The sequence below is a fragment of the Phoenix dactylifera genome, chromosome 5 (genome assembly GCF_051530095.1).
Source record: "Phoenix dactylifera cultivar Ajwa chromosome 5, Ajwa_hap1_PhDact_Kaust_v1.1, whole genome shotgun sequence".
Taxonomy (NCBI): Eukaryota; Viridiplantae; Streptophyta; class Magnoliopsida; order Arecales; family Arecaceae; genus Phoenix; species Phoenix dactylifera.
In genome coordinates, this window is record NC_143194.1 from 11,704,383 (window position 1) to 11,721,372 (window position 16,990).

General features: G+C 40.8%; 1 protein-coding gene across 2 annotated transcripts in view; it reads left to right on the top strand.

Annotated features, from left to right (window-relative positions):
• LOC103716585 (E3 ubiquitin protein ligase DRIP2-like) overlaps positions 1–16,990 on the top strand; it is a 29,034-nt gene that overhangs the window by 8,526 nt on the left and 3,518 nt on the right. Inside the window, exons 6-7 of one of the 2 annotated variants that reach the window (XM_089930680.1) lie at positions 4,509–4,581; positions 6,816–7,107. In XM_089930680.1, the coding sequence (XP_089786806.1) occupies positions 4,509–4,581; positions 6,816–6,833 (91 nt within the window). In that variant the 3' untranslated portion in view covers positions 6,834–7,107. Of the gene's footprint in view, positions 1–4,508; positions 4,582–6,815; positions 7,108–16,990 lie in introns of those variants that run through there. The other variant, XM_039129574.2, reaches the window with a different exon arrangement.

The window sequence follows — 16,990 nt, forward strand, 5'->3', positions numbered from 1 at the left end:
CTTGTCCGTTAGCGACCGTACGCCCCCACTTAGATCAGAGCAACGTTGGAGATGTAGATATCCGGAGACGACGAACCTTGTCCGTTGGCGACCGTACGCCCCCACTCAGATCGGGGCGACGTTGGAGATGTAGATATCCGGAGACGGATCCTGTCCGTTGGCGACCGTGCGCCCCCACTCAAATCGGGGCGACATTGGAGATGTAAATATCCGGAGATGACGAACCTTGTCCGTTGGCGACCGTACGCCCCCACTCAGATCTGGGCGATGTTGGAGATGTAGATATCCGGAGACGTCGGATCTTGTCCGTTGGCGACTGTACGCCCCCACTCAGATCGAGGCGACGTTGGAGATGTAGATATCCGTAGGTCGTCTTTTGCATTCTCCGATCTGGAGATAGATAAAATATCAAAATTATTTAAGGCCAAAGTAGCGTTCTGTACCTTTTGGAGATATTTTGATGGCTTCCGAGCTTTGAAGTCCCTCGGGACTTGGCTCAGCACCGGCGGAGAGTCGTTGGAGACCCTTAGGGGGCAGGCGTTGAGTTCTGGGCTGCGCCACTTCCCCCCAAGGCCACAGAGTCGTCGACATGTAGTATATAGGAGCTATATTGAGAGAGTCTTCTTCTCCATGTTAAGCTCGGCCAGCGGAGAACTGCACGAGGGGGTGGCAGATATGGACCGTAGCTCGGAGAGCGCCTGGTCGGCCAATAATAGGGTTGAAGGCCGAGCCGACCTGGACTACGAGAAAGTTTAGCTTCACAGTACTCTCTCAGGGGGCGCGCGCAGCCGTGATTAACAGGCCGATAACCCCTTTCGTCGGTATGGGACCTTCTGCGAAGCCGGCAAGAGGGTTGCTCATCTTCTCCAGTTGTTTTACAACCGTTGGAAGGCATCAAGAAACAAGTTGTCCGTAGTGCTTTTATTATCCATAAGTCCTTTTACGTCAGACTTTGCAATAACTACAGCATGGCTATGAGGGGTTTTAACACCCTTTAGGTCTTCATAAAGGAGGCTTTGAGCCCCATTCCTCTGGCTCCCTTCTTTTAGCTTGATCACGGACGAACCGACCCAGTTGACCTCGGTGGATGAGTGCCTCGATCTCGTCACGGAGCCGGTAGCAATCTTTCGTGTCATGGCCGTGATTTCGGTGGAAGTGGCAGTACTTCTTCGAGTGCTTCTGCAACTCTGACGGTCATATTTTTGGAGGAGGTCGGAGGTATCCCCGACCCTCAATCTCCATGAGGATTTCAGCTCGGGTGGATATGAGGGGGAGTGTATTCCTCAAATTTTTGGAGGAAAAACCTCTGCCGAGCTGGACTTTTGGGCCGAGGAGGATTCTCCTCGCACCAGGGGGATCTGCTACTTAGTTGAAAGCGCTCCTCGGGGTGCTTCTTTTGCATCTTGGCAGGTCGTTCAGTTGCTTCCTGCCGAGAGGCCATGGCTTCCTCAACCTTGGCATACTTGCGAGCTCGGGCCAACATTTCGACAAAGTCGGCAGGGAAGCTCTTCTCAATCGGGAAGAGAAATTTGTAGGACCGAGCTCCAGTCTTCAATGCTGACATTGCAATTGACTGGTCGAGATCGCGAACCTCCCATGTTGCAGCGGTGAAACGGTCAATGTAGTCTTTAAGGGACTCTCCTTCCTTTTGCTTGATATTGAGGAGAGAATCCGATGTTCGTCGCTGGCGTCGGCTGGCAGCGAAGTTGGCAACGAACTGCCTGCCGAGCTGCTCAAAAGAGGACACAGTGCTCGGCTTCAGACCGGAGAACCAAAGCCGAGCCGCTTCTCGGAGGGCTGCAGAGAAGGCCTTGCAGAGCACAACCTCCGAGGACCCTTGCAGTGCCATAAGGGCTCGGTAGCTCTCCAAGTGGTCAAGGTGATCCCATTCTAGGGCTCTATCTGAGGCATTTTGAACCTCGGTGGGACCGGCTCATCTTCGATCTGGTGAGAGAAAGGTGACTTGGTGGTGAACTCAAAGTCTTCACATCTCGCTTTTCTGCTGTGGAGCGCCTCAATCTGGCGCTCGAGTCTCTCGACCTTCTTATCGAGTTCTCCACCCCGAGGGTCCGCCACGGTAGTTTGCTCTAGCGCAAATCATCCCGGGACGGACTCGACTTCCAATGGCTGTGGGCCGTTGCCCAGGCCCCTCGCTAAGGGCTCCCTCCGGGGGAGGCCTGGGCTGAACCTTGGCAACAGCGTCGCTCCTCATTGTTGGCCTGTGAGGAGCCAGGGATGTTCTAGCCTTGGTACGCCGGTCCATTCGGAGGAGGCGCCGGCAGAACCTGGGCGCACAGAGACGGCGCCGGTGGGGCTCCCTCGCGTTGCAAGCCTTGGACAGCCGCAGCCAAGGCTTGGACCTGCTGTACCAGGATGTCAAATTGTTTCGGCTGGACTTGCTGGGCTAAGCCAGTCGGAGGTGGTGAGTTCTGAACGGAGTGTCCCGGACTTGGTGGAAGACGCCGAGAGGCGTTGGAAGCTCCCTTACTCCTCAACATCATGGCCGCGACTCGGGTCCCTTTCTCTAGCGCCAACTATTGCTGAAATTGGACCCGGGGGTGACCACTCGACCGAGGGGGAGGAGCTCCGATGCGGAAATGGCAGTCGGCGGTCCGTCGGCGGGCGGCGTCCTCCGCGGAGACCTGCAGGAAGCCGGTGGCCGGGTTTTCCGGCGCCGGTCCTCCGATGCCTAAGTCAGAGAGGATAAATATAAATGAGTAGTAGTATATGTTCAGAGTCTCTCTTTTTTCCTTTCCTCTAAAATGGAGTGGTTCTCCCTTTATAGAGGGGTGCTGAGTTACCTGTGAGGAGATGGAGCATACCGCATGCACTGGTGCACGATCAGGCGAATTAATGCTGTCATAGGCGAATTAATGCCGTCGTAGGAGACCAGGTCGGAGTCAGGGAATTGTCACGGTTGATTGAACACAGCTGAGTTGATTCGCCGTGGGGAACTGGAGATCCATAGGTAGCAGGCGACATGCACATTAATTGTGAAGTGAGTTGGAAATCTGCGGAGGCCATGCATAATGATGGTTGAGTAAGCTGGAGTCATGCATTAATTGAGGAGGCCGCGTGCATTAATTGCTGAGGGCGGCAGTAGGGTATGGTGTCCAATCGGGCTATGGGAGGATGTGACCGCGGTAGGTGAACGGCGAGGTCGGACTTCCGAAGTCAGCTCGGCCTTCTATGCACGGCCTTCTGAGCTCGGCAGCCTTCTGTGCTCGGCCTTCTGAGCTCGGCAGCCTTCTGTACTCGGCCTTGCATGAGCTCGGTTTGCTGTCGGAGTTGGGTGCTTTAATTGTATTTGTGAGGTGGTCCATTTTTCCCCCAACAAAAGGAATCCTCAGAATTAAATAATTTGGGACAAATTGGTTCCAATATTTTTCATAAGCGTGTTGTTAAGATTCATATATAGCCTACTTCATAACTTACAATACTTTGTATCCATAAGCATTAATTATGAATTATGTTTACTAAGCACAATGATAAAGTAAGATCAAATTCAAATGGTTTTACTTGAAACACATCACGAACAAGGTGTTTCGCAAAACAAATAATTTTACTTTGATCTTTGGCACATCAAAATGAGGCCAAAAGATATCCAATTATTTTTTGGCCGCTCCTTTTATTTGTTTAAGCAGAAAATTATGTTATTTTCTCACACCTACAGTTTTGTTGGAACAATGACCCCCATAGGGAATCACCTAAAGGAGAAAGAGGATCTTAATGGGATTCAATACTTTCAATGGTCTTTCTATTGTGATCAAGGAAAAGTGAAAAGAAGCCCAACCACCTTCTGTAACCCACCCTCTAATGAGAAAGATAGCAGGAAAAAGTAAATGACAAGATGCCACTTCTTGATTCAATCCAACCACTTACACTTCCTTCCATATATTTTCCCATATATAGACATCAATGCCATTTGGTATGCCTACAATCTGTGAATCTAAAAAACAAGAAAAAGAAGGTTTCTGAATATATCCTGATGAAGATTACATCCCCCTAACAGTCTTTTCATATTCTAGTTTTTCCAAAACCTGTATTTAACGACAAAAAATGACATTATTAAAACATCACATTACTTAAACTTTATCAGGATATTTTCTACTGTCCCATAACGCTCTGCATCAGGCATTTCCACTTCAAATTACTCATTCTGGAGGTCACAGAAATTTTTGTGACCATCAAAATCTGCCATATGCACCTCTGAAACCTATCTTTCACAACTTCTTATAGGCATTGCGCCATGCAAGAGTAGGTTGATAGTCTTCAAAAGTATATTCATGGAACCAAAATACTACAGCCAAGGAGACTACTATATGTTGTTCTAGACAATACATTTGTCTGTTCGTAGGCAAGGATATTGTTTATATATTTCTTAAATTATTATTTTATTTTTCCTAGTTATTGTGTTTGATTTCTTAAATCATATTTCAACCTGAGATACCTAGTTCATAGCTATTTAGTGCAGTCATGAAGACATGTCAATGATTTTTTTGTTATAGAGATGGCAGTCTACCTGTTTCTTCTATCCAAAAGTATCTGGCGAGGAAACTTCACATTGCAAATGAATCTGAGGTGAGTTTTCAATTTTCTTCTTAAAGCAATACATCATGCTGATTCTGATTTTAGGTACTTATATTATAGATAGTGGTTACACATTTTGTCCTAAAATGATCATTGGATTTTTGACTTTTGGGTCCTTTTTGGTTCCATTAACAAAAAAGAGTACTTAAGAATTCTCAACTAAATCTAGAAATCATGCATACTTGATGAAAATGTTCATAAAATGCTATTTCAGATAGCATATCAGCTAGTTTAGTTTTATCTTTATTGTTGGAGAAAAAACTGTAAGTTTTACTGAAGGCATCATTCACATATATCAACTGTCATTCACTCATTGACTCTTTTTTATTTCATCTATTTTTATAACGTTCCTGACTTACTGTTAGTAAATGCCTCAGGAGCATTTATTAAGAGGACTGAGGCATTTACTAAGAGGAATGCCCGAACTATCAAAAATGATGCATCAAAAATTTAATTAGAGAACAAACCAGTTTTCTACGAACAATTTGTATCTCCTAATATAAATTATCTGCAATTAAATCTCCTAACTTAATAACTTTATATTTTCCATCTATGCTTCATTAGAATAAATTTTAGTAAAATGCTATGGAGTGCCCATTATTTGCACATAGAAAGTTCCTTGGGCCCATTTATAGTGGCTTGGCAACTTCACATCTCACTACCCCTGTGTATTCTGCAAATCTCTAGAATGTACACCAATCTCCTCATGCAACATGATAGAACTTTTGGTATGCATGAAAAAGGATCATTGGAAAAATACTCAAAACTTCAACCACTCATAGTGACAAAGAGAACGAATGAGTGAAAAAAAAAGAATGAGTACAACACAAGAATTGATTGGAGCGATTTTTTAGGATAGTTTAGAAATCAAATCTAGAAAGGGTAATTGATAACTAAAATAGCATATTTGAATTTAAAATTATTAATAGAAATATAATGCATCATCACTACTTAGCAAGGGTGATGACCTCAAGTAATGTGCCCAAGGCATCTATTAACAATTCACTTTTCACAAATTGGTTGAAATTCTATTGAAATAGACAAAAGTTTTCTTAGGGTCTATTTGGATGCCAAAAGATTTTATCAATTCGATAAAATCTTCTGGGGACACTTCCACTTAGAGATCTAATTAAAAAATTACATAGTTTGTGAATGAAATCGGAACCACCAAAGGAGAGTTTATATTGCGAATTAATTCTTATTTTCTTTAAGAGAACCAATTTGATTTTAGAGGTGATTATTATTACCGCTTAAAATCCAAAACAAAGTTCTTGTAGTTAGAAAAAAAAGGGCATCTCCAATATTCTCTCTTCAACCAACGTCTTGCAAGCTTGCACCAAATATAGCATATTAGGCAAGTAGCTTACCCAGGCACCCAAAAAGACCCTTACATATGCTTGTACTATTTGTTGAATATCAACCATATGTTGACTATGGACTCGCTTATTAATCTTGAGATCCTTTAGAATCTTCTTGCTACTATCCTATCTTTTGATGCAAATTCTATGATTTTATCCTAATCTAATCCTTTAAATTCATCCACACCATGGAATATTGTACCTCCCTGAACCACTTAGTTTGAGGTGTATTGAGCCATACCAAGGAGGGACTGGCAGGTTTTACCCTTTGGTTCGAGAAATCCAGTAAAATAGAGAAGAGAGAGGAGTGAGGAAAGGAGAGAGAGAGGGGGGGGAGGGAGAGGGAGGGAGGGAGAAAAAGGAAGCAAGGAGGGGAGAGGGAGAGAGAGAAATGGATCCTATCCATCCATTTATATTTTATCCATTTAAAAGAAGCATTGATGTGAATTTTAGCATCCATTGATATTTGCATTCCTATCCATATCTGTTAAATAAAAACAGAAATGGATATGGATACATTGATATTTGATCTATATCCTATCGAATTTTAGCCTTAATTTACGTTATGGATAAGGTTATCTTGATAAATAATATTTATGTAAGGACTTAACTTTTAATCATGTCATGGATATCAATGTTTTGTTTCAAATACTTAAAGATAGAAGGCATAATCTAGTGAAGTATTTCTTAGGATATTCATTGGCAGGGTGAACATGTCACTAGGAGTTTGGGAGGAATGAAAATGCTAGTGAGTACAATAGAAAAAAAGGCAACAAATGTCATGAGATAAAAACTACGGAGAAATCAACATATTTTTGCACCATAAGATTTACAAGTATTCTTGATATTCACTTGTGTATGTACAAGGTGCTAATGGTTCGCTAGCTTGGAGCTGCCATGATATGTAGCTGTCATAATGAGCCTTGCCAGCTAGGTTGCATTGGGATGATAAGATGAATTGGGATGGTAGAACTCCAAACTCTGACAAGCAGCCAATGTCATACAATGTTATGTTGTTAAGACATTGGCATGATACGTACATTGCATGCTATGCTATGCCGATTGCTGCTGATATCCATTGTATTTATAGATGCATATTTGTCGACACCCCCGCCAAATTTTTACTCTCAAGTGTGAAGTAATTTTGAGACAAATTCTAATGTATACCAAACCTACAAATTTGAAAAATTCGCATACTGTTTATCTTGTTTGTACCAAGTTATACTTAGCATGGTATGACTCATCATACCTTGTGTTTTCACATGTGCTGATAGAGAAACAAAATGACATTGTCCATATACTTGCAGAAAAAATGATGGAAAAACTACCATCATGCTAAAGTATTACAAATTGTTAGACAAGGATTAGAATATGTATGGTCTCATACGATTTTTAGAGGCCCGAGCAAGTCGATTGATTCGGTACCAGTACCAGGTACATGGTATGGAAAACGTATCGGCACTCGGTATGCCAAAAGACTACGTGCCATACCATACCAACACAATGCTAGTGTGGCACCAGTACAAGGTCTGGTACCGGGATGATGAATCTTGTTTGCAATTATATGTGTCTGACAAATTTGTAAATTCAACTTTTAGGTTTTTGCTCCTACATACCTAATCGCAAAGTCTCTAATAGCTTCGAGTTTGTATTGAAATGTTCCACGAGTGCCACGGCATGGAAAGCCAATGCCCTCTCCTCTCTTAAAATTCTCCTTTTCTAATAGCAACACCCTAACCATGTTATTATTTTTGCCAATAATGTTGGTTACGTCAAACATAATTAGGTTTATGGTCACGACTATAGTCAAGGACAAGTTTGTCAATTTGATGCATTTTATAGTCAAACATAATTAGGTTTCTCCTTTCATTCTAGTCCTTTTTCTAATCCTAATTAAAAATTTAGATATTTAGAATTATACAAACTAGCAAAAGATAATTTTGTGGACTTAGTGCTCAATATAGTGTTCAATAAATGAGCTCTTGATGACCCAAATGATACACTACCATCGAAGAGTAGAACATGAGAACAATGCACTAACATAACTGATCAATCAAAACAATGACAATATTATGTTGTGACAAGTAAGTCAGAAGTGAGCTAAGATACTATTAGGAGAAGGCAAAATGACATTTTACAAGGAAAAAAAGAGCAGCTAATGGTAGGATCTAATTGAGGCATGAATTCTCAAATTACAAATGTTGGTTGATAAAAGAATTAGGGTGCATTTTTTATGCCAATGATGAAGCTTGGAAGTTGGAGAGGTCGATATAGGCTTGCAAACTTGATAAAGTTAGTGGTACTCTCCATGCTTGATTGGTGTTGCCACTTATCCATCTTCCCCATTGATGTAGCGATGGAAGGGCAGTCGTAATTTCTGCATACTTGAGAAATCATGTTTTAGGAGATGTTTAGTTGTTGTTTTCCTTGCTAGATCAAGCATGCCTTGTCCCGATGCCCCGACTAGAGGTAATAACAAAAAAAGGCATCCCAATACATGAGGCTGCCGCCACTACGGAAAGTTGTCAGATGGCTTTATCTCCTTGTGTGGAGAAGTTATTTCTATATTACACCTAAGTCACATTGGAGCAATCTTGCTATTGTGCCAAGTCCTACCATAAAAATAAGAAAAAAATAAAGAGAATCAAGAAAAAAGTGGTGTGTAGCATAGATTCTTCTATTAATGTCTCCACCTGCTGCCAACAGTCTTTCTTCGGAATTCTACTGAACGGGTCGATCCTCCCTACAAACTAAATGAAGGAGACATAAATGAGGAAGACAATTCATATCCAGTTGTCAATAGATGAAGGAGATGGTTGACGATCTTACCTCTTGCCAAAAATAGAAAAGGGTCATTGCATGGTGCAATGGTAAAAGCCTTGCTGACAAGCGAATGATGTGAGTTCGAGTCCTATGGCATCTAATTAGTGCAAAAAAAAATACAAAAAGTTAGATTTATCCCTAATTGCCCCTTCAGGACCCGGATTGCTAGGAAAATAACCGAGCAATGTATTAGAACAAAAAAAGAGAAAATACAAAAACATAAACTAATAGGACCTTTGGAAGTTATCTTCACTTCTCCCTTGCTCCTATAGACTAATCCTCTAGGATTGCCAAGGTAGAAAAAGATAAAAATGTTGAAGCCGCAATGGAGATGTTGGTACAATTTCAAAGGAATTACAAATTGATATTTAAAACAAGGGTATAAGAAAAAAAAAGGACTTTTATGCATCAGGTCAAATATCTGGAAACAAAAGTAGATCAAAACACAAAGTTGTGTGGGACCTAAAATGATGACTTCTTGCAAACTCAAATGCTCAAACCAACTTGGCATGCAACATTGAAATCCAAAAGAGGCCTTACACATAACTTCGTAGAGCATCTTAAAATATAGTTTCTACTAATTGCCTCTCCTTGACTGCTTTAACGGAATGCAGTGTCAATCAACTCAAAAGATAATTAAAGATCGCTTCCTAAGTTATTTATCAAAGAAGTGGTGCTCTAAATTATGTGGAAGTGTACTTGCAAGCAAGGTTCTCAGAACTAGTATTGGGATATGATGGGAGGCAAAATAGATCGTCCTACTCCAGCATGGGATCACCCGATTCTTGCCGAGCAAACCTAAGAGCCAAGCAAGTCTCAGTCCCGCTAAGAGCCAAGCGGACCTCAGACCTCGCCAAGCACATCCCGTGGCCTCCAAGCCTGCCCGACCTCGGACCCCACTAAGGGCTGAGCCGACCTCGGCCCAGGGGGAGCCGACCTCGACCCTGTCAACCTCGATCCCGCCGTCTCCCAAATGCTCATCGAAGATCCCGCGGATCCTCAGGACAAAACTAGATCCTCAGGACACGATTGGAGAGATATCTCTTAAATCCTCATCGAAGGTTCCGCAGAACCTCAAAGCAAATCTGGAATGATGTCTTCCAAATCCTCCACCGGCGGGATCAGTCTCCGTGATTCACGCCACCTCCAGCTAATGGCTGACTGATCATAGCTCAGCCCGAGACTTCAAGTAACAGCCAAAACCCTCACCCTATAAAAAAAAGATAGGAAAAGACCCTCACTAAGCAATAGAAAGACAATAGAAGCCATAAGAAAGTTGTTCTAAATCCCTCCAAAAACTCTACTAACTTAACCATCGGAGGGCCTTCGTCGGACTCCTCGGCCAAGGCTTCGTGCAGGTACACCAGAGCGCAGGAGGTGGCACCCTCTCTCCACCCCAGCAGGCGTCTTCTCGACTCCCTCTGCCGTGTTCACCCTCAGGCCGAATTTCAACCACAACAGGATCTATGGCGATCAGCGACCAACATGGTATGGTATGGATCCATACTGTACCATATCGAGGCTGTTTTAGCCTTTTTTTATTTTCTAATTTTGATTTGAGGCCAGCAAAAGATATGCCGACTTTAATTCAAAATCTGAAAATTAAAAAAAAAATAAAAGAAAATGGGTTCGAACCAGATAGTAGCACCAACAAAAAAAGAGAGGGGGAGAGGGAGAAGGAGAGAGAGGAAGAGAGAGGGGGAAGAGTTAAGGAGAGAAAGGGAAATTAACCATCAATATTATTGAATGACAACATTAGGCTGATCTAAAGATCATTATAACATATCAAGAGCCCAGAGATTCCACCATATGTTTGGTTGGATGTTCCATGATTTCCTCACATGCACAAATCAGGAATTTTAGAGGTCAGGCCTCAGTGCAATGACAACATTGCTCCAACAAGATCTTGGTGTCCCAAATTTGAAATATGGAAGCAACCACTTTAGTGTAGGAGCAAGGCTGTGTACAGTTGACGGTCCCAAAACTCTACAATGGTCGGAGCTTAGTGCATTAGACATCCTTTTTTTCTTTCTTCGATTCCCAACACAACATAATTATGTAATCTTTATATTTGAAAGCTAGTGTGAAGTCTAAATTTTTACACACATTTGCTGCATAAATCGTTTAAATCATCAAAAAAAACTAGAAAGTACTCAAATCTCAATCACCCAAGGTTCGCCTTCTCGGTACCAACTCCTGTGCCAATACCATGCTAGTATAATATCAGAATGCTTGGTACGGAGTTTGGTTTAGTATACCAATACTCAGTACAGGGTTCAATTTGGGATGATATGTTATGCCTAGCACAAGGCAGTACACATTGGAGTAGCAAATCTTTCAGTCACCTCTCTCTCTCAACCAAAACCATCTACATGCATTTACATGTAAAGATCTGGCATGCTTAAAGAAAAGAATTTTAAAAAAGACAATATTGGAGCAATACGTGAAGGACATTGAATGTGGCGACATTTGAAGGCAAACCTACAAAAGGCACTTACCTCGCATCTAGCCTAGAGAAAACCTAATCAAATCACTAAAACTCGTAATGCCTTGGGTCCATATCTAAGTCTTGGATCCAAAGATGTCAATGAACAAAAGATCTAACTAGCATGGTGATTCGCAAGAACCAACAAAAATTAATGGAAAAAGAAGCCATGCATCATGATTCAAAAAAAAGAACTATCACTTGCAAGGTGCCAAGGAACATTATGAGTTAACTTAATTTGGTAAGATAGTCTAACCTAGGAATTATGGGCAAAGTGAGCCCTACTTGGGTTTTGATACAAACCAAGACAAAATTTTTCATAAAATTGGTAGGAAAGGCACACAAGAAAACATTGCAGCCATTTTATGTTACTAGTTGGAGAATAAAAAAAATATTGATGCAATAGTGTGCTAGCAAACTTGCATACATCACGGACACTATAAACAAGGTTACAGGTTACTAGAAGAAAATGAGGCAAAAATAGCAAGGAAATGTTATATGGACAAAATTTTGGGCTTAAAATGCTCCCATTGGATTTAGAGAAAATTGAAACAAATACCTATCAAGTTGTTCATTTGCCATACTCTAAAGACGCCAAGAGATGGAACTGAAAAGAGCAAACAAAACCAACAGTTGGTGATGGAAATGTTGGCAAAAATGGCTTGTAAGGCTAAAGATACAATATTGGAGGATTCAAATGCCCAAGGGAAGGTTTTAACAAAGACCGAGTTAAGTCAGGCTAATTTGGGCTTACCATCATCCTGCTCATCACCAAATCATTTAAGGAGACCAAAAAAATTCCAAAATACAATCAAGAGAACATTTAGAAGGTCCAGTGGACCCTTCCATAAGTGGTTGAGGCAGAACAATGGTTAGAAAGAAAAGGACGAACCGCAAAGATTGCTTATAGGCACTATATGTCACGCCCCGAGCCCGAGGCGCGGCAGATGCCGCATGCCCGCACGGCGGGCCGCGCCGGCGTGCAAGGCAGCTGATCATATCGAAGCAATCACGGATACTTAAAACTTATTTAAGGGTTAATAACATATGCTTAAAATTGACATAAATAATTAAAGTCATTCAAAAGCAGTCTTACAAAATTCCAAAATAATATTTGCTAACATAATTCAAATGTCCAAGCTAATCTAACTAAAGGACCAATAACTGAATAATTCGTCGGAAAATCTAACGCACTCCCCAATTCCCTGCATTCAAGCCTCTGGATCTGAAAAACAGAAAAAAAATAAAATGATGAGCTACACTAGCCCAGTAAGCAATAAAATACCCCAAAGTGGGGTCAGAGCATATCAGATCAAAATACAGGATAGTGAATGGAATAAATCATAAATAACATTGTTATTTTTTACTGTTTTCAAAACTTATTATTACTTTTCCAAAATCTCTGATACCAGAATTCCAATATAATAGGCTACGGCCACGTAACCCAGTGGTAAGGGTTGCACAAGGTGCCAAATCCACTATTTTTATCCACCAATGGCAACCGGTGTTGCACAAAAGTGCCAAATCCACTATATTTATCCACCAATGGCAGCCGGTGTCCAAATCCACTATTCTAATCACTAGTGGCGCGGTGTCAAAACTGGTTCCTCACAGATTATAAGTCGACAGGTCCAACGTATAATCCCCATTGGCGGGGCCAGAATAGAACAGAACAGATCATAGCTATGTTGAGAATACATATATATAAAAATAGATTTCATAAATTGCCCAGTCAAAGTTTACGGATTCCAGAGCATATAACAAAATTTTCAAATCAAATTTAACATGCCAGACCCATTTTACTAATTACAAAACATATTTCGAAATTCAATCAATTTATCAAATAATTTAGAAAATGCACTTTGAAGCATTAAGTTACTTACCTCTTCTCGCTTAACTCCTCTTCAGGTAGGCGGATCAGGTTCACCTGTTTAAATTTAATTAATTTTTTGTTAATTTCAGAGCTAAGCAAAAATCAAAAATAATACTATTGAGTTTTGGATTCGGGTTTCGGATTTCGTGTTCCAGATTTCGGGTTCCGGGTTCGGATCTGAACTGGGCCCAAGTTGGGCCCCCAAGGGTACTACCCAACTGGGCCCAACCGGACTGGACTGGCCCAAGTTGGGCCTACAATGGAACAGAGCCCCTCGGCCCATCATCTTGCTCATGGCCCATAGTGGCCTTCTTCTTCACCGAGCTCCCCATGAACAGGGGAGATGGGAGAACGGGAGAGGAAGAAGAAGGGGCCGGCTAGGGGGTGCCAGCCAAGTCGGTCGGGGGTTGTTGCCCGGCCGACGGCCGGCCGACTGCAATGGCGGCCGGCGGCTTCTGCGGCGACGAGCGTCGAGGAAAAACCGAGTGATCTCGGTTTGGGGCCAAAGCAAAGAAAAGGAAATTAAGCATGTTCCAGCTAGATCGAAGAGCAAAAAGGGAAGAGGGCTTACTGGCGGTCGACGGAGGCGGCGGATCCCAGCCGCAGGTGGCTTGATCTGGCAGCTAGCCGCGGCGACAGCGGTGGGGTTTCCAACGGCCAAACTAGATCGAAAAATAGGGGACTAAGAGAATCAAAGGAGCTAGGCTCCCGGGGTGGCTGAACTTGATTGGAGTGGTGCATGCGGTCACCGGAGAAGAAGGGAGAAGTGGGAGGAGAGGGTCGGTGGTGGAGCAATCACAGAGGAAGAAGAATGGGGGGTTTTTAATAGGCCCCCCAATTCGAACGGTGGACCGCTATGATTCTCGCGGTGGCCATGATCAGCGGCCTCTCGTGCGGATGCGAAGCGGCCACAAAACGGCCGCGGGGCTGCCGCGGATTGTCTGCGGTGCCTCCACTCCCGTCGCACCCGGAGAAGGCAGAGGGGGATCACATTTGCAATCCCCTGCTCTGCCCTTCCCCTGCCGACTTCAGCCCAGTATCTCACATTCTCTCCCCCTTAAGAAAATTTCGTCCTCGAAATTTGAGAGATCTAGGCCTTTCAAATTTAAAGATGCTTAGCCCATTGAGTAATATAAATCCAAGATCTCATTCTTCTTGATCGAAATCAGTGTGATAGATAACTTTGGATCAACTATCAAAAATTTCATAAAATTCGCAAGATTAACACTAGATAAGTGACTAACTAAAATCTCAGATTGAAATTATCATCTTGTTGCATGTTCACTCGAGATCAGATCAGGATCGATTCACAATAGGATTGATTAGAATTAGTTGCATTTGGGATATAACTTAAAATGAAATAGATCTCATATACTTATTATGGTAGTGTGCTGATCCCTCAAAGGATAATGACCAACCTTGGAGTTAAATCATTATATGGCTAAGAATGTAATTCACAAAATAAACATGTACTGATGATCATTAGATAGCAATGGTCTATCTCAAAAATGATTTGCATCAAATCACAAGAGCAAGTTTGAGAAGACAAAGTATTGATACCATGATTCAATATGCCACAAAGCTTTTAACTTAAACTTATAAATTATAAGATGGGAGCAAATAATGCATGGTTTATTTAAATACTTAACAAATTAGACCATATTTGGTCAACAATTAACTAACCCAGTCGTGATACACTCAAATTATTATTATTATTATTATTTTCTTAGCATACCCAAAAATAGCAAAGTCTATCCAAGAGATAACATAATCGTACTATGATTGACCTGAGAATCAATAGCATTCACCTTCCCTTATTAACAAAATCTTTCATTATTGAACAACATAATGTTTCATCATAACATGTTACTAAAACACAGTCAATATTTTTGACCAGTTTAAATTGATTCAGTCCATCATACTTTCGTTGCGCAACTCTAATCAATATTTTCCAAAATTTCTTAATGATCCCAGATCATCAACATTTTTTTTATAATATCCAAGCAAAATTTTATCTTTGCTTCCCAAGTACACTAGGTCATGATTAACCCTTGAGATAGTTGCCGTATTTGTACCATCATATAATCAAGTAATCATATTCTAGATCCAAATTTGAGCTAAGCCAATTCTAGTTTTTCTTGACAATAAACAATTTGCTACTGGCTTCTCTTTTAAAATCAATTCTTCAAGATTGATAACTATTTCTGAATTCTTTCAAAAGCATAAGCTACAAATCTACGACAAAGAGATCTATACTAAAACATTCCAAATCTAAGATCAGCCAATGCAGGAATCATTAATCCCAGACTTGAGATGAGAGATTTCTTTCTCTCTCTATCTCTCTCTCTCTTTTTTATATAGTAGATGAAAGAACCTACTAGTAACACAATGATATCCATATCAGTCAAAATCAAAAATACTATACCTTCCAACGATTTTTTTTATTTATTTTTTGCATAATAGATAGAAGTACCTATACTAATGACACCATGATATCCATATCAGTCAAAATCAAAAACACTATTCTTTTCTTTGACATTGAAATTCTCCTTAATAAGAAAAACCATCAAGACCTTTTCCAAATCAAAGATATTCTCTCTCTTTTTTGACCAACCCAAAAACATTTTAGTCCACCAATATTCTCCGGATTTATTAATTGACTTTCTATCAAAATACCAATCTTGGTTGTAAACTAAAATGATATAAAATTTTTTGTCTCAAGTAGAGCCAAAAAGAACTCTTAAGTCTCATCCCCAAATATATTTTTCTTCTATATAAGAGTTCCATACATGATCCACATACAGATTTCAATCCTTGAAGAATATTTTAATGAATATTATAAAATATTTTCTAGTCCAAACTTTAAACAACTATTTATAAATGAATCTTAACTTGCCACCGAAATAATTAATTTCAACTAGAAGCAATATCCACAGTGCCTGATATCAAGTTAAACTTCTAAAATAATTACGTTGCACGATAATATCCCACGACTAATATTCCTTCACTTAATTTAGTCAAAATCTAATTAACCATAACTTAAAATATAAATTGCTCTACCAAGAAAACTCTCAGAATAGCTTATTCACACTTTTGTTACGACCATAATTAGGTTGCATTCTAATTTTAGCATTTCAAAATTCTGATAAAATAACACAAAAGCAAATAAATACCTTCGTCTAATAGCCTAATGTATACCCATCTCTCAAGCTTTCCGATGAATCCTTAAGCTCCGTCTGACTATTTCAAACACAATTTCTAGGAATTTGAAACCTGAGCTCTGATACCACCAAATCTGTCACGCCCCGAACCCGAGGCGCGGCAGACGCCGCACGCCCGCATAGCGGGCCGCGCAAGCGCGCAAGGCAGCTGATCATATCGAAGCAATCACGGATACTTAAAACTTATTTAAGGGTTAATAACAGATGCTTAAAATTGACATAAATAATTAAAGTCATTTAAAAGTAGTCTTACAAAATTCCAAAATAACATTTGCTAACATAATTCAAATGTCCAAGCTAATCTAACTAAAGGACCATTAACTGAATAATTCGTCGGAAAATCTAACGCACTCTCCAATTCCATGCGTTCAAGCCTCTAGATCTGAAAAATAGAAAAAAAATAAAATGATGAGTTACACTAGCCCAGTAAGCAACAAAATACCCCAAAGTGGAGTCAGAGCATATCAGATCAAAATACAGGATAGTGAATGAAATAAATCATAAATAACATTGTTATACTGTTTTCAAAACTTATAATCACTTTTCCAAAATCTCTGATACCAGAATCCCAACATAATAGGCTACGGCCACGTAACCCAGTGGCAAGGGTTGCACAAGGTGCCAAATTCACTATTTTTAT